General features: G+C 32.1%; 2 protein-coding genes across 4 annotated transcripts; one reads left to right on the plus strand and one right to left on the minus strand.

Moving 5' to 3' along the window:
* The first annotated feature begins 941 nt into the window (after positions 1-941).
* Positions 942-14086, plus strand: LOC105203135 (centrosomal protein of 104 kDa). 2 transcript variants are annotated; one of them, XM_039453285.1, is made up of 15 exons: positions 942-1242; positions 3216-3380; positions 4258-4469; positions 5931-6329; positions 6603-6804; positions 7711-7861; positions 7941-8067; positions 8132-8358; positions 8461-8730; positions 8912-9143; positions 9650-9831; positions 9913-10058; positions 12055-12156; positions 12243-12368; positions 12922-14086. In XM_039453285.1, exons 1-15 carry the CDS (start codon positions 1203-1205, stop codon positions 12990-12992), a joined length of 2652 nt encoding a protein of 883 aa, XP_039309219.1. In that variant the 5' UTR covers positions 942-1202; the 3' UTR covers positions 12993-14086. The 2 variants fall into 2 exon arrangements, with proteins under 2 accessions (XP_039309219.1, XP_011170202.1); XM_011171900.3 differs by having other exon boundaries at positions 949-1242; positions 8930-9143.
* LOC105203136 (tRNA (cytosine(34)-C(5))-methyltransferase) lies at positions 12145-21239 on the minus strand. Of its 2 annotated transcripts, XM_011171902.3 has the most exons (11): positions 20993-21239; positions 20260-20827; positions 17563-17725; positions 17372-17479; positions 17100-17287; positions 16358-16502; positions 15966-16289; positions 15518-15885; positions 15269-15436; positions 15076-15200; positions 12145-12583 (listed from the first exon to the last, which is right to left on the minus strand). In XM_011171902.3, the coding sequence occupies exons 1-10, from the start codon at positions 21056-21058 to the stop codon at positions 15088-15090; spliced, it is 2211 nt and encodes a 736-aa protein (XP_011170204.2). In that variant the 5' UTR covers positions 21059-21239; the 3' UTR covers positions 12145-12583; positions 15076-15087. The 2 variants fall into 2 exon arrangements, with proteins under 2 accessions (XP_011170204.2, XP_011170203.2); XM_011171901.3 differs by lacking the exon at positions 12145-12583 and having other exon boundaries at positions 14847-15200; positions 20993-21238.
* Between the last annotated feature and the right edge of the window lie 3293 nt (positions 21240-24532).

A 24532-nucleotide genomic window follows, 5' to 3' on the forward strand; every position in this document is an offset into this window, starting at 1 on the left:
TTGCCTCTCTTACTTACCCTTTATTATGATATAGCCGGAGTCACATTTACGTAGATTGCGATATATCAAGCGTTTCTGTCACGCGAATATCTTCACGCGATGTTTTATTTTGTAACGTAAATGTATTCTTGTGCGAGAATAATTTAAAGTTATATCACAATAACACGTGCGTCTACACGTGGCCGTGAACGATGAAAAGGAGCATGCGTATATACGCTTCTCGTGGACTCGTCCACCCTCGCCGCACCCTCTGACGTCACGCAGCCTCCTTTTATTGATCCATTATGAAATTATAGTCTATATTTCGACTCGAATAAACTTGAGTAGAGTGCAAAATGCAAGTAGACTATATCAGTTGAAAATCGGTATTTACGCAGTAAACAAACGTATATTCTTCGTGAAAAAATTAAATTTTCTTCTGAAATGAAAAACCGTGATGTCGAAAAATTTTGTAATCCTAATATAAAGATATTATTCAACAATACAATTAAAATATTGAAGCTCGAAAAAGTTTACATAATTTCAATTAGCAATTTTAAGTGATGAAATATATTATGACCATTCGGATGACCACGAAAAGAGACGACTTATATTTAATTCAAAGATCGCTCCTCGCAAGAAACAAATAAAATAGATAAAAATAGAAAGGAACGAAAATTTATTTGATTCTTTCTCTCTCGCGATTGAGGGAAATAAATTCGCATTAAGTTCCATCCTCTACTTTATCCCTCCCTTCCAAGTTGCTCATCGGCAATTACGCGGAAATCTCTATCGACTCCAATATACGCAGTGACATCGCGGCGAAATCTCATCGTCTTTACCCCGATATCTGCGTCGCATTTGACGCAGCGGCGTATGCAAAGCCGTCTTGCACATTCGCGAATAAGTATATACATATACGCATGCCTTATTCGCAGAAAAATCCTTCACGCGTCAGCGGAGCGACGCGGTGGTTCCAAGCACACGAAGCCAGTTCTGTCGCAAGCTTCGCCGCGGCCGGATGCGCGAGTGGGGTGGCCTGCGCGCCGGGGTGAAACTTGCAAGCTCCCCCTTTATCGAGCTTGCAGATGGCTGTGCCTTTTAGATTTTGACGTGTCTTTCTGTTCCTCCCCGTTCGTACGTTCGCGTAGTACAACATTCCAGTCGCGTTTATCGTGCCGTTTGCTCCATCAGTTTCCCGACGATCAGCACCCCCGCCCAACATGCCCAGGAAAGTCGGATTTAACGTCGTCTACGCCACGAGTAAGGCAGCCAGACCTGAAATTGCCAAGTTAAAACGCGTACTAACCTCGAGTGACGGACGGGAAGAGGCTGGATATTACAAAGACTTGAATTTTTCTATAATAAATAGCAAGATTAAACGAACAGTTTTCTAAGGTGCAATCTCACGTGCTGCTAAAGACAAGAAATTGGAGGAGTTGGATTTGTCATTCTTATTTCAGAGCCTTGCAATTTTGTAGCTTCATCAGTTTCTCAACTACAAACGTTAACGCTCAAACGTTAAGCGATGTACGCTGTTGCCATATAGTCAAATTCATTGCTTTTTACCCCTTTTTATGATAACAATTGTCACTGCAGTTTTGTGACAAAAGTCATCGTCACGTGTGATCCTTCTCGCCGCTTAAACGTCTGATCTGAGCGATTCGTAAAATTGCACCTTTCAAAAGTTAGATGATACTTGATTGCTTTAACATTCTAGACAGTGCAATAATTAACCCTTTGAAAACTAATATTTTTCTTTTTTCTTTGATAATTATTTTGGACAATTTCTACTTATCGACGATCTATAAGTATCATATATGCAATACCTTAAAGTACTTTTTATAGGACACATATATATATGTATATAATATGTATATCCTGTTGGGACCCAAAGGGTTAAATTGCTTGATGCGGAATGCTATAAACAAAATAATACGATTAGGATTTTTTTTTATAAAAATTGGCCAATTTGGTTACTGAAAAATATCGTTCAATAATTATCACAGTCCTAGATGGCCAATTTTTATATTATAAGGGTTGTGACTTCATAAGAATTTTAACTAGTATAGGAACAGTTTCGAATAAAAATGCCAATAAGACATTTCTCATTCGTAGAAATTTTACAAATTTTTGCTTTGCTGCGGTCCGAAATTCATCTTTTGCAGCTCCGCATAGTACTTATCGGAGCGGCTATTTCCGCCTTGATATCCGGATCTCTTAGAGATCGTCGCATATATCTTGATACATTGATTTCTACTGCGCGGTTTCTTCGGCTTGCGCAACGAAGAACGTTATTCGGCACGTGGCTACGGCCCGATCGACGCGAGTGCAATAATCAGTGCCTCTCTCTAACCATGAAATTTTTAAAAATGCATCAACGACACTATGAATTTGTAAAGCGTAAAACAGCTCGGAACGACCGTACGACGAACGTATTCTGTGAAATACGCGGTTACAAATCGTGCACGAAACGACGGTATCGCGAAATCGCGTGACGGCATTGCGTTATGCCGAAACGTTTCCCTCTCTCGCAAGACCTATTTCCAACATCTAAAGTCTAAAGAATTAAATGGCGGCATCAGTAAAAATTCTTCCTCGCAAAAGCGCAAAAGCGCGCGCAAAAATACGTATTACAAACGTAAATGAAAGTAGATATAAATTATGATCAAAAGAACACTCAAGAAAATATCTGAGTACAAAGTAGTAATATCCAGCACCATGTGCAGTCATGTGCATCAATAATTAAGTAGCGTATAGTAAGAACTTCGTCAAGCGTGCTCGACATTTGACTTTCGATTGACGGAAGACTTGCAAGCCTAGAATATTTGAAGTATTATTACGTCGTAATTATTAATCATAATTTAAAACTTATACGATTTGTCCATTTCTTTCTCTAATTTTTACAACTAGAAAGAAATAAAAAGTAAGTTACACTCTCAAGAAAGAAATTGAAATTAATTTACATTGATAGAAATGGATATTACAAGTTTTTTGGGGATATTAACCCTTTCATTATCGAGACAGATAATAAAATTATACTAAAACAGTTTTGTCATTGCATTTTAATCGTAGATGAAAGCAATTTTTATTGAAGATGCATCGCGATGAAAATACAATTTATTTAAAACAGTACAGAAAAAGTGCTCTAAGATAATTCTAGCGCTTCCCTCTTTCATAATAGAAGATGTCAACCCTGGGATTTATTCAATTTCATTCTGAAATGTGTTTTCAAGGCGAGGAGGATAGGCATTCGTCGTTAGAGCTTAATGTTCACGGGCCGACGGTAAGAGGTTGGCAGAGTGCAAAGAACTGCACGTATCCTCAGGAACTGATTCTACGTCTTCATGGCCCCACGAAACTTACAAGAATACAAGTCTTGGCTCATCAGTACCTTATACGTAAGTTCGAGAAAGAGAGAGAGAATTTAAAAAAATTAAACTAATTCGATTTATAATTGAATGGTTTTGCCCAAATGTCTAAAAATTTGACCAAGTACAAATCTAAAAAGAATTTTGTTGGATCAAAATAATTACCATATGTAGAACATCTAAAATATTTTTTAGAATATGAAAAATGTTTGCAGTGTTATCTTCATGCTTGAGCTTCTTGCATAATAATTTAGTCCAAAATTATTTTTAGATCCACATGTGGTCAAATTTGTAAATATTTCAACAAAACTGTCTTTTTCTTTATGACTTTTGAAAAATGTGATAACTGATAAGAGGTAAATTATTAACGTTTCATCAATTATTTTGATAACTCAAAAATAAAATAAAATTAGAGAATTGTTAAAAATAATATAATTTTAACTTATTTACCAAAAAGATTAAAAATTTGATATATTTTTATACAAATTATTATATATTTATATATATTTTATTTATTTATTTAATTCTAAGTTGCTCAAAATATAAAATAGCCAGACACTTGTTCTACTAAAAAAAATTTTAACCAATCATTTTATTTATGTCAGCAAATTATGTTATAAATGTATAAACAACGACAAAAAAGATCAGTTTTCTTTCAATACAATTAAAAATGTTATTGCTCGTTAAAACGATGTTCAGCTAGAAAGCAATTTGCCAATAATAGAAATTAAATTAACGTCCTACCGTAATTTCCCGTTGCTACATTGTCTCTTCATTTTCTGGCTGCACCGCCGGAAATGAAGACGTACCGAGCGGCGAGAGAAATATACTAGTTTTCGCAATAACTGTACGGGCAAATGTAAACCTTCCAGTAAACTAGTATTATCGACACTTACCTTGATTGTAGCTGAGAAGCTGGAGATCTGGACATCGAGGGAGGAAAATGCATCCGCTTCGACAGACTTCAGTTACTTGGGCTACATCACGCTGTCCGACAACGCGTCAACCCTTTACAAGAGCAGGGAGCTGAAAAGTGTGGCTCTTCCAGAAACGGAAGCGCTATCTCTGAAGCTCAGGCTACACAAACCGCACAGTAACACGCACAATACCTATTGTCAGGTAGGCGAGTCATTGATAGCCGGCTGTTTTGCATGAAAAATAACATAAGTCGAAATATTTTAAATTTTATATGTATAAATTATGTTTTAAATACTTGGGTCTTCAATCAGAAAAATTGATATTGGTTGAATTAAAAGAAAGAAAAAAATCAAAAAACGAGAAAAATGACACAATCAAAAAGAATAAGATTCAGGAGTCTAATACAACACAATAATAAAATTAACATCTACTATAGACTTCAAAACAAGTAATCTGTGATTAGATTTAAATTACTTAACTTGTATTTATTACTGGCCATAATTATAATTTTAAAATACGCAATTGTTTTTCTTCTTTCCTGAATAAGGACTATTTTTTTATTTAAGATTTCTTGTGGAGAATATACAGGATAAAGTGCTTGCATACTTTAAATAACTTGTAAATTATAGGTTGTATGGAAAAACAGTACTCTGAATTGTTTCTGAACTTATTATCAATAATAGCAATAAATCAACGATGTTAATAAATGCTCTGCCATCGTTGATTATACGTAATATAACGTTTATATAACATATACTTTATTAGACGTTCAAGATGTGCAAAGGATGCCTCATCCTATAGAGGGTGTCTGTATAATAAATTAGTTAGAAAATTCTTTTTTCTGCAAAAATGCGGAACTTCTATTCGTCAAACTAATAACTGTCGAATTCTTTCAAATATTCTTTAACATTTATTATCATTATTATAATAATTAATAAAAATCTTTGAGTGTTTATAACTTTTTAACAAAGCATTTTTGGACATAATGTCAACTTTGCTCACTTGGTCTCATTGACACGTCGTTTAGTCCTGGATTTTCAGGACACCTTATATATAGATTCTTAATAAAAACTAAAATAAATATTCATCAGTATTGTTGTGCACTCATATCACACATACAGGCTCTAAGCTTGATCTCTCTTCCCTAAATTCAAGATTCAATTATGAAAAAAAACTTTTAAATTTTGGACATAAATCTTTTAACTTTGGACTAATACAATTATCGGACGTAAATAAGTAACTTGGAAGGAGAGCTCATAGCTGTAGAATTTGCACCGATTCGTTATCTCACTGAGAAAGATCCACATCATGGATCGAAACGTCTGGACACTATAATATTGTAATAATTTGGCATATTACCATCAATTTGCTGTATGAAAATATTCAAATTATATTAGTTATTATTGAACACGGAAAATCTCATTTAATAATCTTATTGTACTCGCACCAATAATTGCGTAGGCTTGCACTGGCAAATTACTTTGAATTGTTTTAATTTCGGAGCCAATAAAATTTATATTAATTAAAATAAATATATAATCTTACAACTAATACGAGTAAAATAAGTTTATAACAAAATAATAAAATAAGATATGATTAAATTATTATACAAATAAATTTATTAAAATCTTTAGAAGTTATAAAAATCATTCTTTTTATCAGGTTGGCCTTATTGCCATAAATATACTAGGCGAGCCTTATGGCCAGGAATTAATTGGACAGGGTGACGCCCCGTACAATCCGCATTATATCTCGCCTTACGATGATCTAGCGTTCGACATGTACGTCGATCGAGAAGTGGCCAAAATCATAAGACAGATGGAAGTGAAAAAATTGCTGGCAGTGGAAGAAGAGAGATTTGAGTATGCTTCAAAATTGAAAGTGGCTATGGAGAATCTGAGAAAAGCGGGCGAGCGTCTGGGCAAATACGAATTGGAGAAGAAGTATGCCATAGCTTTGGAAGATTACGATAAGGCTAAAGCTAAAAAGGCCCAGGCCCAACAATACAGACAGCAGGTTTATCAATCATTGGAGATACACAATCTGCTTGAAGTCAACGGGGTGAGTAACGCTTGCAATTTCTTTAGAAATTCTCGCTAGTAAAAGCCCAGCAATGCTGGAAAAAATTATTAATTTGATAAAGTTTTTCAACTTGATTAAATTTCTTTAATTGAAGTATTTATATATTTTAACTGAAATATATAAAGTGCGTGAATTCCAATTAAATGAAATACATAAATATTTAAAAGAAATTTAATCAAGTTGAAAAATTTTGTCAAATTTACAACCTTTTTCTATGATAACAATTATTAAAATGATTAAAACATAATGTAGCCTGTGGAAAAGAACAATCTGACGACCGCAGAGGAAAAAGAGTCGACGTCGACTGATGCTTCAAACACAGCTACGTTGCCCAACGACATGACATCTCCTCCGAGATTGGTCATTCCATCAAATCGCGATGGTGCCGTGTCACCAACTGGTCCCGTATATCAACCGTCCGTATCGCCGTTGCGACAAAAGTCTAACAGTCCTGGTATAATTTACATTAAAAGATATCATTACTATATTTTATCAAAGAGACATTTCTCACGTATGGTACCTATTTTTGTATTCCTTTTTAAGAATTTAAAAAAAATATAAAAGCTATAAACTTGAAACTTACAATTATTATAGTACATTAATTCTTTAATATTTGAATGTGCTTTACAAATTTTTCATAAACATCAAAAAAGATATTTTTGGCAATTATTTGTAAATCTGTATTGGCGTGTCAAAAAAGACTCGCTATTACCACAGATAATTTACAGAAATTTATTTTTGTTATTAAAGCAAAAAATTCAAAAAATTCTTAATCTACATAAATGTAATTCTCGTCCAACCTACAATCAAGTTCAAAAATTGATTTTTGCAAAAACAGTAAATTTTAAAAATATTTATGCCCATTTCCACCAATGTAGATTCCAATTCTTAAAACTAAAGAAAGATAAAGAGTAAGTTAAACTGAAAGCAAAGTTAATCTGCGTTGGTGGAAATAGGCATTAATGTTTCATTCTTTTCAAGATTTTTTTTTGTTGGAAAAATCGAAAAATGGGAATTTTTATTTAATTGTAGGTCAGCCGAAAGACAAAAATATTGTGAATATCTCTTAAAAATTTTAAGCCAATCGAATTAAAACTAGTCAAGGTTGTAAAATAATTGTATTCTAATTATTATAGAATTTTGAAAAATGTTTAAAAAAAAACACGTTTAATTTTTTACAATGTACGCATCAATACAAACATTTGCAAATCTCTTACCTGTAATCTGCTTTAAATTATTAAAAAATACTAAGAAAAAAAATCGATTTTTTTGAAACTCAAAAGTGAGAATAACTCTTTTAACATGATTTAGATTCTTCGAGTTTTTAGATATTTACGTAACATTAAATTTTCAAACGTAGAAGTAACTGACAGCCCTACAAATGGTATCCCTGAGAAGCAGAGCAACTGTAACAAGGGCTCTCTCCCTAGGCGAAAAGCTAAATCAGCAGGCCCGGCCCTTCGATCGAGTTACGAAGCCTACGAAGAAAGAACCATCCCCGCTTTAAGACAGTAAGACAGTATAACGTTGAAATATCGTAGTATTGAAACAACGTATTATAATTTTTTACTCATCGATATTTATGTTTAGCTCGCACACAAACGAGTTTACGAGAGAGTGCCACCTGGACAGCGCAGAAACAAAAATTACGTCTAAACTCAACGATAGGGAGAAGAAACAGGCCGCGTTACCTATTGCGGTTTTCGGGATGGAAATGGTAATGACAGCTATTTTCTGCAATACTTGAATGTAAAATAAGTGATAACGATAAACGCTCGCAGGTAGAAAAGTTCTATTCGAAGCAATTCACGGACAAAGAGGAGGGATTGATGCAATTAAAAGAGGAATTGAAATCGTTCGACTCGGCGATTTCGAAACATTCTCCAAATAAAACAGCCCGGGCAGCGATTCTGCTGTTGCACAGAGCTCTCAGGGACAAAGTCTTTAGCGTGTACAGTTTGGCCGCGCAGCTTATTCGAGTCTTCTTTGCTGAATTTGCCGCGGACAGGTAAACCTTTCTCATCAGATGTACAAATATTGTTATTTTTATGTAACTTATGCTAAAGTTCAGCAGTCAGTCTAACTGATGACTCGTCAATAATTTATTTAGAGTATCTTCAACTGAGATTGCCAGAAGCGTCGAACGTCTGCTGCCGGAACTTCTGACAAAATCTGGAGATACCACTCCGAGAATACACAACATGGCGGTACACACAATCCTTAGCATGGCAGATTGCAAATGCGTACGAGAGTTGCACATAATACCGGTGCATTTGACCAGACCCGTCAACAGCAGCACGCACCAGAGGCTCGCGCTGAGCAGACTAGAGATGGTGGAGCAATTGATGCTGAGCCACGGCATCTCCACGGAGAAACAAAGGTGATTCTGAACAATATTTTTACGATACACAAGCTTACACAAGGAATATTTATCAGATGCTTTGAGGAATATCGGGCCTCTGCCGTCGAAACGCAGTCCTTCTGACTCTCGTCTGATCGATTCGCAGCGGTCCTTCCTCAAACTCAGCTCTGTGTTATTAATACGCAATTACTCTGATAAGGTATTGTAACTGTTGTAGCGGGTTGACTTGTCGGACGTTATCCGAATTAGGTTCTTCCGGTCTGCACCATCCAGCTGAGGCAGTACGAAAGGTCTCCGAGAGAATTCTCGTATTAGTATATAAGGTCAATCCTAGATTAGTGCGAAAGCAATTGCCGCCTGACGACGACATAACACGACGGAACCTGTTGTATCGTCAACTGTTTCATGAATTCGATTTGATCGATCTTCAGGTACGCATAGTATTTTTATTGTTAGTTCAGAAAAGTTCTTAGAAATTTTGAAGAAAAAAAAAAAATTTCTTTCCACTTGTTCTTTTGTCATATTTCTTTTTCTTCCCTCGTGGAGTCACTCTTGTCCGAAAAAAATTTCGTGCATTGCGTACGCTGGTACAGTGCAGTGCAGTAATTCGAAGAGCCTAATAGATGGCTGACTTACCGACGCCACAGTCAAGCATATATTGTATAATGTTAGACTGTGGCGTCGATAAGTCAGCCATCTACTAGGCTCTTCGAATCATTGCATAGCATTGTACATTAAGAAGTAATAAATAATTTATCGATAAAATCCACTGTCATTGTCACAGATGTTTTTCTGCATTTTTTGAAAAAAAAAATGTAAAAAAAAAACAGGTTTCTTTCCTTGATTTTATTTTTCTGTAAAATTAAGAACACTAACTATGCATTATTTAAATTCGTAAAATGGAGTTTTCGTACTAACATATTGCGAATGATTGCAGAGGAAAAAAGAAGTCGAATCCACTCATAAAGCAACAACGACACCTACGCGAATTAGATCTACGGAAAATAATGTAAGCAATTTAACCAAGTCACCCTCGAGATCGAGTCCAGTAGTGAGCACCGGGAGTTCAACGAGTATCACATCTCCGTCCGAAAACAGTATCGATCATAAGGGAGATAAGTACGTATAGTGCAAATTAAATTCATTATTCGCAAAAAATATAAATGACTCTAATGCGTTTTACTTATGCACATTTTACAGAATGTGCATATTTTGCCTGTCCAAGGGTCAAGTATACTCTGAAGAAGGTCTGAATATACATTACTGGAGAACTTGTCCCATGTTAACAAAATGTGAAGCGTGTAAGCAAGTCGTAGAAATTTCCTATTTGAACCTACATTTGTTAAGTAAGTACATAAATATTTAATATGTTTGAACACTAGGCTGGGTCTGATGAGACCCTCTACAAAATTTCGATCGCTTGCTGTATGAAAAAGAAATAAGATAGACGATTTATATTAACGGGGTAGGAAGGAGGAAGTAGGGAATAAAATTTTGAAGTCTACAATATCAATCGCGACGATGATCAGAACTCAACTAGAATTCAAACGACACAAAAGTAGTTTTTTTGTCATCATTTTTCTTGTTATATAAATATAATTTTAAAAAGAATGACAATGTCGTAATTTTTTCAAAGTATCACTCTTTAACTTTAAAATGCCATATTATAAAATCTTTAAAAGTTTTGTGTGCAAAAATATGATTTTATTTTAAAAAATGGATTTTATATACAGAATTTTATTTTCGCTTAATGATTTTTTAAAAATAATTTTACAGTAAATCATTTTTTGACAATGTCGTTTGAGCTGTTCATTTCTGTACATTTCTGATACTCTGAACTTTCATTTTAAAAAAATTTGTTGAAAAATATTGGAACCAAAGTTGACGTTTCAAAGTTCCACAAGTTTCCCAAACCCTTGCAGTGTTTACGATATACAGTATAATGTTTAAGGGTAAGTTGCATATAAAGACTTTTTTACTGTGTCGCTTGCGGAAAAATTTTTACGAAAAATTAAAAAATAAACTGCAAACTAAAAATTTATATGAAAAATTACAGAGAAACTACATAGATTGAGACAAGATCTTAGAAATTCTTAGTTTTTTTTTCATACCTATTCGTAGAACATGGAGGTAATATTTTTTAAAAGTTCGAATTTCGATGCCGAACTACGCACAAGTACAAATTATCATGTAATACTACACCAATTCTTGAAATCTTAGATATTTATAAAATGATCATGATCTACTACATATATTTCCTCCATATTCTATAAATATACAAAATTTTCACTTTGCGTAGTATTATATAATTCATAGTTACTTATAATTCGACGTTGAAACTCAGACTTTTCCGAAGAGAAAAGAAAAAGACTTTTTGTTTATTTCTAGATCAGTTCAACCATGATGGAAAAAAATTTCTATAAGTACAAAATTCTCTACCAAAAAGAATAATTTGTAGAAATATTTATTTATTCTTTTTAGAAATACCAATATAATAGTATCACAAAATAATGTTTTTAAATCAAAAAATTATACGCCCTTTCCATAATAATTCATAATGAAGCACATAAATCGACGATGTTTAATCGAAAAATCAAAAAATCCTGTACTGTTTCCATAATAATAGAACGTAAGAAGACGTACTAATTCGTACATATTTTGATATATTTTTGCGAAATTCTACAAAAATTTAACTGTATTATTACGTTTTTTTTCATATGTGCGTTGTTTGGCATTAAAATGTGTCCTTATCAGTTATAGATTTTCAATTTAATATCGTGATATTACTAATTCTTGTTCAACTTAGAACTGTATTTTAAGACTGAAAAATTATTCAACGCGTGCAGTTTCGTAACTTGAAAATGTATAAAAAATTACTATTAATACGAAGATCTACTTATGACCTATAAGGCATTTTGTTTAATATTTGGTTTTTTAACAAGTTCTATTTATTTATTTATTAGGCAAAATAAAAAATTCTGAGATATGGAATCACCGATAAACTGTGCAAAGATCAAATGGATCTATTGTTAATAAATTATTATTCATATTTTTTTTATTTAAAAAAATATATATCAATCTTCAAACAATAATAAATAAAAAACAAAAAGTAATTTTGAAAAATATTAATATATTTATCCACTTTACTAAAAAAAAATACCTAACAATTTCCTAAAAAATTAGCGCAACAAAATAGAAAACTCTCTTAATACTTGAAAATAACACAATTGAGAAAGCATGATAAAATTGATAACTCTTGCACATCCATCAAAATTATATTAAAATTTATCAATTTTTTTTACATGTAAAAAATGTAAATGTGTAAACAAAAATTTTTTACAGATGAATGCGACATGAGGAGTAATTACGTAAAATGCGATACATGTAAACAGGCAGTGCATGAAAATACATTTGAGAATCACAGACAAGACAAAAAATGCACAAGTATTGCTTTACTATTCCAATATGACGTGATATTACATAATAGGAATCAAATAAAGCAAGAATTTAAATCTTGATTTTTGTTTCAGAACCTATAGAGGGATACGAACGCTGTCCCCTTTGTTTTGCTTTAGTCAATCAAAACAAATGGAGGGAACACCTCATGGGAGAACATCCATGTGTAAATAATCCACGAAGCAAGAACGGGAAAAGTTGTAAGTCGTGATAATATTCCTGCTTTCTAAATCAGAATGAATGTATTATTTATTTGATGACAGTGAAGTTATAGTTTGAGATTTTAATGCTACACTTATAACTAAATATATCAATGATCAATGAGACGCGCTATTTTTCAGTGATATTGATGAGTATGCTGATTTCGGTCAGTGAGATTATTCCTCCTCCCCCATCCTTTTCTTAATCGAAATCACTGAAAGACAGTAAATAGTCAGAATTATAAGTATAGCACTACAAAATAGTAAGATTTCACTGATTCAAATATATAATATTTTTCTACCAGTGAGTTTGATGTCACATATTGTCCAAATAAAATCTAAAGTTGAACACATACATTATTAATCCAACTCAGATTGGGTTCAAACCCACTGTAGTTGAAAAGATGTTAGAGAATGATTTGACAGAAGATTAGATTGTAATCTAGAAAGCATTTTTGAAGTTCTGTGAAGCTCTTATGAAAAAGGAGAGCTTTACAATAATAAACTTTGTTTTAGAATTGTAACGAAATTTGAAATTTCTATACAATTCCAGGTTCGAAATCACCGTCTAATTCGCAAAATCTCAGCGGTAAGTTAACATCGCCAACGGGTAGAGATTATTAGCATCAGACAACCTCAAAGCCAACGGAGGAACTTCACAAGTTTTAGAGAAGGAAATTTTGATTTTATTTATTTTATAGTATATGTATATGTTATATATATATCAGCTATCCAGTATTTTACATGTTTGTACCTACATTTAAATAATTTTTATAGCAAAACCCGTCCTTTATTAGAGATCCATATAGAGTGGATTTTTAATCGTAAGTTGGAAATTCTGATATTTAAAAAATTAGATGACACGCTTTTTAATTAAGCTAATTTGCGGAATCATGTGGGAGACGTATCTTAGCTAAGACGAGAAATATTAGAAGTTGTTAATAGGTTTCCTTCTTTTTACCATTGTTACTCCAATGATATCTAAGAACTCATGCAAAGATACAAATCAATTATTAAAGCTCTTGAGTAGTCGCCGCAATCATATTGAAATCGTAACATTATAAGCGAGAAATTATACGTAAAAGTTTCTTGCCATTTGTAAATAAAGAGAATTTGAATAAAACAAAATAATAAGGTCGTTTTGAAACACTTGTAAAAATAGGCATCAACTATTTTTTTTCCTTAACAGTTAGTAAATAGTCGTAGAGGACAAATTAAATAAAACTTATTTAGGCAAAAACACACACGGGCAGCTATTGAAAGGAGTAAAAAATGTTTTTACGTATTAAATTCAAATAACTTTACTTACGACCTTTTTCTACGAATTTAGTAAATACAAAACAAGTCACATTTTCACAATAAAACACTTAATAATGAAATGATATGCAAGACAAAATTTCATTGTTAACATATCACTTTTCATGCCTATTCTAATTCTTTCCGCAATACTACATTGCCACCGTCAACGCAGAGTTCTCGGCTGACTACTCAGAAGTTTTAAAAGCAGTGATATCAGATGTTATGAAAACATTAGTCATTTCAAGATTAATGATTCCTTGCATCCGGCCATATTTATAACAAAAATTTGTACTATATTACATATGGCGAGATGCGTCCAATAAGCATTAGGAAATGCTTTTTACTGCTCAAACAACGTTAGATAACGTATGTAATTTCATAGAAAATGGACAGTAAAAATAACCATTTTATCATTCCAATGTTGAAATTTTTATCCTATAAAATTATATTTTTTTCTTTAGTCCACTTATAATATAATTTATACACTTTTCAGTATCAATTTAATTCTTATTTTATGTTTATTGTATTATATTAAGTCAAAGATAGAGAAAGAAAGAGAAATTAAAATAGTTCTGTTAATTAAAAAAAAAATGCAATTTAAGTATACATACATACCTGCATATATACAGGGTGTTCCAGAAATGGGATACAAGCTGTATTGATAACGTGGAAACGATCAAAAGGAACAAATATATATATATATATATATATATATATATATATGTGTGTGTGTGTGTGTGTAAAAATATATGTGTGTGTGTGTGTGTGTGTGTGTGCGTGCGCGCGCGCGCGCGCGTGTGTGTGTGTGTGTGTGTGTGTAGAACGAGTTATTAATTTATAAAGATATTTCGCGCGACGAATTCGCCCAGCCTATCGCTAAACATAAGCATGTAAAGTGACGTGTCGTCCAGCGGTCATTGTTGTTGCACAAAAAATGTTTGAAGGTGTGTACTTGACGCATCGCTCCTGCATAATCAATGCTGCTTATAAGCAATTTTCGCATACCTAGTAACCTCGATTGTTGGGCAACCGCATTTTGTCACGCGCTTGGATTTGACGATAGGCCAGATAAATTCAGCCATTTTATAATAAATCAATAAGTCATTAACTATTGCGAAAATTGCAAAATACTGCAAGACTTTTTGATTCAGTTTAGTCTGTTCTATCTATATACAACCACTTGACCATTTCTTATGGGACACCCTACTACGTACACGCACACGCATACACTTAAATTGTATTTTTTATAATATTTGTTATTCTTATATATGTAAATTAAGATATATATTAAGATATATATTTTAATTTACATATATAAAAAATCAGAAAAGTTTAGAAGTCTTAATTATGTCATAATGAATCATTTAATTATTTGCTATGCTTCAATTGACATTTGTTATCGACTTACTTTATGCTATTTTTATTCTTTGTCATCTTCAGTATTAATTTCAGTTTCAAATTCAGTTTTAACATCACCGTTGTTGACATTATCGGCTAATGCGGCTGTGCGATTTTCCTCAAATTTATTTTTCTCTGTGGAATTACAATGTATAAACAAGTAAAATATATTCTTTCACAATATTATTATGTAAGCAACTTACCAAATTTGGAGCAATCCGCTTCTAAAAGCCGTAAATAATGAATTGCGTCACAAGTAGGCACATATGCTCTGAGAGACATTGTTCCTCTCCACCCTACTAGTTGGAGATTTAGGCGATTTAGATTGTCAGTCTTCTCTTCTTTGTATAACAATATACAACTTCCAGTTGCTTAAATTAAATATATTTTTCAAGTAAAATTTATGAATTAATGTGTAAGAAAAGGAGCAAAAAAGCACTATTGTATTTTACCAAATTCCTTGAGACGTTTCTGCGTGTATGAGTTTAATTTTACAATTTCAGGCGGCGTGTGTGGATCATCATTTTGTAAAAGCATTATTAAATCTTCTTTCGAGATTTGAAGCTTCCTGTCATCGCTTATATAACGAATAATACTGTGCATCCCTTCTTGAGCGAGTCTGAAGGCGCAATTCATATTTTTATTGTCGCATCGCACGAATGTTTTAACACCAGTGTTAATCATCTTTACTTTTTTTTCATTGGATATTACTATATCACGGATTGCCGGCGATGTAAAATAAATATTTTTCTTTTTTCCTTCATGACATCTTACTAACAGACAACGTGGGTCTAAATCATCAGATATACCATAAAAATCTCTGAAAACATATGGAACGACGTAAACAAAAATAATTATATTAGTAAAAGAAAGAAAAAAAGAAACAAAACTGAAACTCACTTAATGGATTGCCATACATCTTCCGTTTGATCTTTGAAAAAGACAAATGGATCTTCTCTGTAACCCATAGTTCTTCTCCGCTTCTTTTGTAACTCTCGTGATTTCTTTTCTCCTTCTAATATTCGCTTTCCACTTTCCGAATGTTTTATGTCGTGCAAAGCTTCTTCTTCAAGAATGTACATCTCCTTATCTTCGTTAACATCTGTATCTTGCGCGTTTTGGTTTAATATACAAGTTTCACTTTCCCATGGCAAAGGTTTTACTTTCTCCAGCACGGCCACAAAGAAACCTCCAGTATCTTGATGATGAGGTAATATTCTCATACTAAAAATTAATGTAAAAATATAATCTATAGAAATGATGATTCTATCTATTATTTGTTTGATATTTACCAACGTTCGAGATGAAACTTAGAAGCTTCGTTTGCTTCTGGAGGGAACATTTTTGGCCGTACTTGTGTCTGCCACTGTTCTGGCACATCGTCCCAGCTATTATAGTATTGTAAATTTTTAGATGCTGGTTTCCAATGTGTGATACCTAATTACAAAATACGTTATAAATATATAATAAAATATTTTTAAGGAGGTACCTTACTTTGTTGGATCCAGCAAAGAATTGTTTGAAGAAAATATTTTAGAAAAAAATATTGAAGCAATTAAGATACAACTTTTGTAAAGCTATTTTTGTGCATTATATATTTTATTATTGCAGAAGAGATGTGCAAATAGTTCAAATTTAAATCTACTGTAATTCAATTCATATTCAAATCTGAGGAATTTGAATTAAAAAGTATTAAAGAGTATCTGCATCACAGAAAATATTTTATTATTTTTAAATTAATATAAAATGCAAAATCCAAGAAAAAATTTTATTCAATTTCGATTCATGTAACAAGAGATTCGATTCTATTCAACGGGAAAATTTCAAATATTCAATTCAATTTAATTTAATTCGCTTTGATTCAATCTCATAACTAATTTATATCATTAACTGCATATTAATTGCTATATTTTTATTATTTTGAAAATAAGCTTTAAACCTAATAAAATAAAATATCTCCTTAAAAATTTACAAAGGATTATATTTTAAGGAATATATATTTCACATATTTTATATTGTTATCGTAGTACTAACCAGAATCGCATAGTAATCCTGGTACTAAATCTCTACAATCAACTAATTGTACTGAATCATTAGTCTCACAAAGAAGCCTGTGAAGCACCGCTTCATTTTCAATAGGGTTCAATGAACATGTAGAGTATACCATCCTTCCTCCAACTGTTAACAATTCTAAACCACGTTTTGCTATCCTATATTGAACTCTGAAAAATAGAGACAAAATTAATATCTTCTACATTATTATTTACACCATACATAACTTTGCAACTGATTATGTTAATCTATACCCATGGAGATTATTGCCATTAGCAGGACTCCACTTGCACCATATATCTGGATTCTTTCGCATAGTACCATCACCGCTACATGGAACATCAGCAAGTATCCTATCAAATCTATCAAAACAACGACGCTTATATAAAAATAATGCTCAGTATAAAAGTAATTATTTAAACATTATAAAAATTTGAATTCCTACTTCAATATATCTTTTGTACCATCTGGTTTTGTAATCATAAAATTTGGCATAACTGATGCGTCATGATTCGTAATGAGAATGTTTGGACTGTTTAACCTTTTAGCTTGATGCACTAACATGTAACAGCGAGTGTTGTCAAGATCATTAGCTATTACAAAGCCTTCTGTAATAAAATTGAAATATTAACACAATATAAATAATCGAAATGCCTAGTCAATCATAGCTAGATGTTAGTGCTGATATTTATTGTGTAATAACTTTTACGAGTTCACAAAACTACCAAATAAATTTTCGATTTTAAAACACAGTTCTAAATTGAACAAGAAATGAAACAAGAAATATCAAGTTATTAAATTGAAAATCAATTTTATAATAAATGATATTAACAAGCATCTAATGTGACAATGAGTGTCAATGAGAACCCTTTTTCCATTAAAAAAACTAAAGAATTTGTTACAAAAAATAACTCTTCAGCCAGGCAGTCTCCCTATTTACCAGGTTACACCACTTATTATTAAATTGACTGTTAATTTAATAACGTGATATTGTCAAGCTTCACCAATTTTAATCAAATTTGATAGGTGTGTATTTACTCAAACATTTACTAGAGTAAAACTGTAAGTTGCAATATTTAGGCATTCTCGAGAAAAAAATATAAAAAGAAAATAAAAATAAAAGTCAGCAGCACAGCGTCTGGTGTTAAGATGTTGATTGCTACGCTTGAGGTTTCAAGTTCGATACCTCAAGAATAAGACTTTTTTTCATTTAAATCTTTTTTTTTTTAATTGTCATGCACAATTTTTAAATCGTTCTTAATTATTTAATATAAAATGTTATTTTTAATCAAGAAATTTTAAAATACTCTTCTATTATTACTTAAATTAAAATTTCTCATGAACACAAAAAATATATTTGTAATAAAGATTTACAATGTCTGTTCTCTGTACATATCTCCTTAAAAACAATAGAGAAATAGCTAATCATGAGAATGCTATTAAAATATAATACAATCTTTACTTCACAATCAGTTAAACGTCCTAATCTTTTGTGACCTATTAAAATATGCATGGTTTACATCTCAAATAACAAATAAAAAGTCTTTTAAAAAACATCAACAAAAATTATTTTTCAGATTCTGTTAATAAAATAAAATGTAAAGACTGCATATAAAATGTCGATGATTGTATGTACATAGTGCAACAAATCATTGTGTTTTAATTATTTTTATGATAAATTATCACTCTAAAAGCTGTAAACTTATTGTAAAACAATCATTGTAAATCTTTATTACAAATATATTTTTTGTGTTCATGAGAAATTTTAATTTAAATACTAATAGAGAAGAGCATTTTTAAATTACTTGATTTAAAAAAATAATATTTTATATTAAATAATTAAAAAAGAGCTGCTAAGAATTTTATATAACAATTTAAAAATATAAAATTTAAATGAAAAAGAAGTTTTATCCTCAAGAATCAAACCTGAAACTCTGAGCATAGCAATCAACGTCTTAACGCTGGACGCTACGCCGTTGACTCTTTTTTTATCTCTTATATTTTTTTTTTCTCGAGAATACCTAAATATTGGCCTTACTGTAGTAAATGTCTGAGTAAATACTACAGACCCATATTTTATTAAAATTAGTGAAGTATGACTGCTGATTTTTTTTTATTAGAACTATGTTTTAAGATTGAAAAAAGGGCACAAAATTGAAGTTTTAGAAAGTATTATGGAAACAAAGAAAATCTTGCGTATTCTTATTCTGAGTTGTAGAATTCAAAAATAACTATAAAGAAATATTACGCCTGAAGTGGGATAAAAAGTGGAAAATGAAGAAAATGGAAAAAAGCGATCATCAAAACTCCTGAATGTAATTCTTTTATATTTTCTTTTCTGTTTTCTTGCATATAAAATTGCCCTCTTTGAATCCCAAAATCGCACCTTGAAATAGTTATATGGAGATATTCAACACATTGTAACAGGATGTGTAACTGATATAACCAAATGTTACACTAATACAAGGAGTAAATAGATTTTCAAACCTTATAACTTTTGTTGCAAACATTTTTTTCTACATTTCTCAAGATATTTTGCTAGACAGAATTTTGTACACATCCTGTACATATGTTGAGTGTATACTCTATATAGCTTGCTCAAAATTCAGCGACTCAAAATACGCAAGAAAACGTAAAAGAAAATTATGTCCAAGAGTTTGTCCTAAAATTTTAATTCCTATTCCTAATATCTAATATTCCTCTATTATGCGCAGGTCCTTGTGCTCATACAAAGTGTTCACTCAAATTTTGTAAGAGATACAGAATTTGAAAGATGACTGAACACTTAATGCGTATTATCTTCCATTATCACCAATTATTTTATAAAATCACAAATGTATTAAACTCTCAAAAATATCAAAAATTAAAACTTGAAAGAGTTAACAAGAGTATTTTATAAAAGCTTAAAATCAATGGAAAATATATTTATTATTAACCATTTTTGCATTATAAAAAAAAATTAATTTTGTCAGAGAAAAGATAAACTAAATTTAAAAAATTCCAAAATTTTTTCTTTCAAGTATCCATGAAAATCCAGTTTTTAAAGAAAAGTAAATTTTTTAAAAATTCTAGATTGTCATAGTTTCTTTTTAATAGTAAATATCATTTTTTTATAATACAATGTGTATTTGTTATTACTTACCTGGAGGATCATTTCCCTCATCTGCATGTATCATTTCTATAAGTTGTGCAGTTTTCGATCCTGGTGCTGCACACATATCAAGAACCTTATGCGAAGGTTTAACATTCAAAACCAAAGGAGGAACCATACTAACTACTTCTTGTCTACTGATACTGCCATTGTTGGTTTCAGCAATAAGGAAGTTGTGTAGCCTAAAGTATGCCTCCGATCTTCGAATATCTTTCCTAGTTAACTGCAGTTGCCAAGCTAATTCCTCTGGATAAAAGGGTAAACTATGTAATATAGTTTTTGTCTGACTATTACTATCATCCTCACTATTATTCAGATTTGCATTCAGAATCCCTTTGAAGAAATCACTTTTAATTATTTTCAATAAAGCTTTAGTTTCGGCTTTTGAACCAGTAATGCGAAAAGCAACTGGCAAATTGGTCCTCATAGTGCTGATAAAAGCATCCCATTTATCTTCCGGCACTATTCCTTGTGTTTTATAATAATTCTCAAAATCCTTGTTTTCCCGAATAATATCCGCATAACTTCTATGAGGAGTATTATCCCATTCATTATTTTTCTACAATTATATATTAATTATGTCACTAGATTTTTTTTTAATTCATTGAGTGTCAAGTCAGATAAAAGAAAAATAAAATATGTTTGTTTAAAAGTATACACAAATGTCATGCTCATTACTAGCTTACACATAACCTCTTATATATTTTATAGTAGATAATCATACTTTCTGTTTTTCACGGCGTTTTTCAGCAAAATTCTTCCTCGGTTTGTTTTTTCTGCCTTTACCCATTTCTTCGATAAGGTATGTGCTTTTTGATTAGTTAACACTAATAATCGCACAACATAAATAGTTTTCGCTGGTTTACACCGTTCACACGGTTCACACTACATACACGTGACAACAGGGATCTTAAAGGTTAGTTTATAATAGAGTCCTATATAAAGAGAGAAGCGACATTGATGTCCGAAGCTCTGATTGGTAATCTGATTGATACTTGATTGGCTAAGTGAGCAGCTATATTGTGACCACAGCTGTTTGCAGAATGATACGAATGGTGTTTGATGACGTTAGAGCGGTCCCAAAATGGCGGTAGAGGACTCAATTGGATACTGAAGGTTGTGGTGGGGGTTCGATGTCGCTTCTCTCTTTATTAGAGTCCTATATAAAGAGAGAAGCGACATCGAACCCCCACCACAACCTTCAGTATCCAATTGAGTCCTCCATCGCCATTTTGGGACCGCTTTAACGTCATCAAACACCATTCGTATCATTCTGCAAACAGCTGTGGTCACAATATGGCTGCTTGCTTAGCCAATCAAGTATCAATCAGATTACCAATCAGAGCTTCGGACATCAATGTCGCTTCTCTCTTTATATAGGACTCTACAGCTGTTGCAGAATGATACGAATGGTGTTTGATGACGTTAGAGCGGTCCCAAAATAGCGGTGGAGGACTCAATTGGATACTGAAGGTTGTGGTGGGGGTTCGATGTCGCTTCTCTCTTTATATAGGACTCTAGGCGAATGTAATTGCTTGGATCCACAAGTAAGAACCAATTATATTCAATTACTCTGTGAGTAGGCAACATTCCAAAAACTATCGAAAAAAAATGTTGCAACTATATTATCTACAACTATACACGTATATTGTAATCGTATGTGTATAAGTCGTTGATGTTCAGTCGATAAAACTAACGACCTCAGCATTCCCTTAGGCTGCGTTTAGATTCTCCACCCGGTGAGTGATCTCTGGGTGACTGGGTAAATAGGCGGAGCTAATGAAAAGCTCCCTAGTGGTTTATGGAATCTGAACGCATTCTCAAACATTGGGTGTGTTTAGCAAATAACGCTGAGAAATAGTAACATAAATATCTCAGATTCAGAATAAATTACATAATAAATCAAGATAAACGATAAAGATAATACATAAATATTTTACTATGAATATTTTTATCAATATAACTAAAGTAGATGAAAATTAAATGCTAGTAGAATAAGACGAATCAATTTAAACAATAAAAATAAATTTTTATTTTAACAAATTAGATGAAGATATATGTTGCGCATATCATCTGTATAGGCTTGTTTTCTATTCCTGCACTAGACTGCACTGGAACGTTCCTTCTTGTTTTCACTAACTTTCAAATATATATCTATTTCACTTTAAGTGCACACTAATTCAGGGAGTTCAGAAAACAAATAGTATATTTTATTAGTATCAGAAAATATTTAATAATACAAAAATCTCTAACATACTAATCTCAAATATAAATATTTATATAACGGTTTTGTGAGACTGCAGACCAAGAAACCTTAGATTAATAAAATAAGATTAATATTTATTAATCTGTAATTACATAAATAGAATAATAAACAAAACGTTTAAACTTTACTTTGTATTAACGTTTTTCTTGATTATATTTATACATTTTAATTTTTATTTACTATAATATTTTAAATTAAATTTATTTTTTTATTTCAAATTTGTTTTAAATACAGGGCCATCGAGAGGTCACATCGGGCCCCAAGGTAGTTTTTGCCAACGGGCCCCCTGAGTATTTTAAAAAATATGTAGCAATATCAAAATATTGTAAAACTAGCTTACGAATTATCGTTTTATTACATTTGTATTCTGGTAATAAAAATTTTTAGACGTTTTCACAAATATTTATTTTAAATTTGAACGCATGAATTAAACAATGTTAAACTTAACAAGACTAGGTAAAATTTACTTAAGTCTAAATTAATTAAATTTGTTTAACAAAGCTTTGCGTGCTTTTCGTTCTGTAAATGTAGAAGTCGATCTCTTTGTTACTTCCCCGCTAATTTTTTTATGACAAGTCATCGCTGAGATGACTAAATCCCTCCGGGCTCCTGGAACACCCGAGCCTCGGGGTAAATACCCCGGCTGACCCTCCCCCCCCCGTCATCGGGCCTGTTTAAATATACGAGCTTTATCACAATTATATATAAATTTTTATAGCGATACATTTTGAAACGCACCTTTACGTCATCCACCAGTTTCACCCAGCTCAAGGATCCATGTGGTTTTTCCACTCTCTCGGGATAGACAGAGTGATAAAGTGAACGATCCACCTAATGTCCGGTAGGGGCACTCTAAAGGAATCTGAACGCTCTTTAGGTGCCTGGGTGCACTCGGGTGGGAAATCTGAACGCAGCCTTAAAGAGGATGCTGGACCTAAGGCCGTTCTTTAAACGTCGGTAATATAGGATTCTTTTTTCGAGCGAGAGTCGTGCGACATGCGGTCACGCGCGGAATGTAGGGTAAGGGGAACAGAGAAGAGCAGATTAGCACTTTTTGTTCAATATACTCATGAATATATCATCTGTCCTTATTTTTCAATTTATTGCCATCTATTACGACACCCAAATACTATTCTACCATTTCTATAGATACGAGCGTTTTGCACTTATATTTTGCATGCACGTATGTATACGTATATATATATATATATATATATATATATATATATATATATATATAGTAGGGTAATTGTACGCTTCGTGGTTTGGCACCTTCCCGATGAATAGAAATTATATCACGACGATATTTGTAGGTTGAAGGCATTTTTTAAATATATAACCATACGTTATATCATTTAAAAACGTAGTTAATTGAAAAAATAAGAAAAAGTAAAATCATGATTTTTCTTGCGATTTTGGCATTCAGAAAATAAGGCAATAAGTCCGTATTTTTACTTTAGTCATTTAATTTTGTTATACCTAACAAAAGTACGTTTTTCCCTGCGTTCTTTGAGCTATTGTTTATTAAATTTAATTAAATAGTCATCAAGTAATTGTTTTTTTATCAAATCAAGTTCGCCGTCGACAATTTTACGCATCCATCTTGAAAGGCGTGAGACCACGTGAGATCAACTATAGTGCCACTAGTACAGTGTAGTGTAGTTAAAAGAATGGGCTATAACCTCATTTTTCCTCCGCGTCCATTTATCCAACCGCACGTACAATTACCCAAGGCCCGAGAAATTTTTTCGTTTAACCACTTGCTTCTTTTTGCTGAATATAGCATTACCAAATAAAAAATTGTTCAATATGACAATACATAATGATAAAAAAATGTTTAAAGTTTCTATTTCTGTACTCGTATCGATTTCAACTTTAAAAATCACTTCACTGCGATAAATTTCCCTTAGGTGCGTGCAATTTACCTACTTTCCCCTATATATATACAGGGTGTTCGTTAATGGTTGTCCAGCCTTTTACCGTACATAGATGCCGTAC

The sequence above is a fragment of the Solenopsis invicta genome, chromosome 9 (genome assembly GCF_016802725.1).
Source record: "Solenopsis invicta isolate M01_SB chromosome 9, UNIL_Sinv_3.0, whole genome shotgun sequence".
Classification (NCBI taxonomy): Eukaryota; Metazoa; Arthropoda; class Insecta; order Hymenoptera; family Formicidae; genus Solenopsis; species Solenopsis invicta.

What these genes read in the sequence shown, in the direction of transcription:
- LOC105203136 (XM_011171902.3), bottom strand. Translation starts at nt 21,058, where the DNA reads ATGGGTAAAGGCAGAAAAAACAAACCGAGGAAGAATTTTGCTGAAAAA. An exon ending in AATGGCAATAATCTCCATGG is followed by an intron (nt 17,288 to 17,371) that starts GTATAGATTAAC and finishes TCTATTTTTCAG; the next exon opens with AGTTCAATATAGGATAGCAA. An exon ending in AGCGGATTGCTCCAAATTTG is followed by an intron (nt 15,201 to 15,268) that starts GTAAGTTGCTTA and finishes GTAATTCCACAG; the next exon opens with AGAAAAATAAATTTGAGGAA.
- LOC105203135 (XM_039453285.1), top strand. Translation starts at nt 1,203, where the DNA reads ATGCCCAGGAAAGTCGGATTTAACGTCGTCTACGCCACGA. An exon ending in TAACGTCGTCTACGCCACGA is followed by an intron (nt 1,243 to 3,215) that starts GTAAGGCAGCCA and finishes TGTGTTTTCAAG; the next exon opens with GCGAGGAGGATAGGCATTCG. An exon ending in CGGTTTTCGGGATGGAAATG is followed by an intron (nt 8,068 to 8,131) that starts GTAATGACAGCT and finishes AAACGCTCGCAG; the next exon opens with GTAGAAAAGTTCTATTCGAA.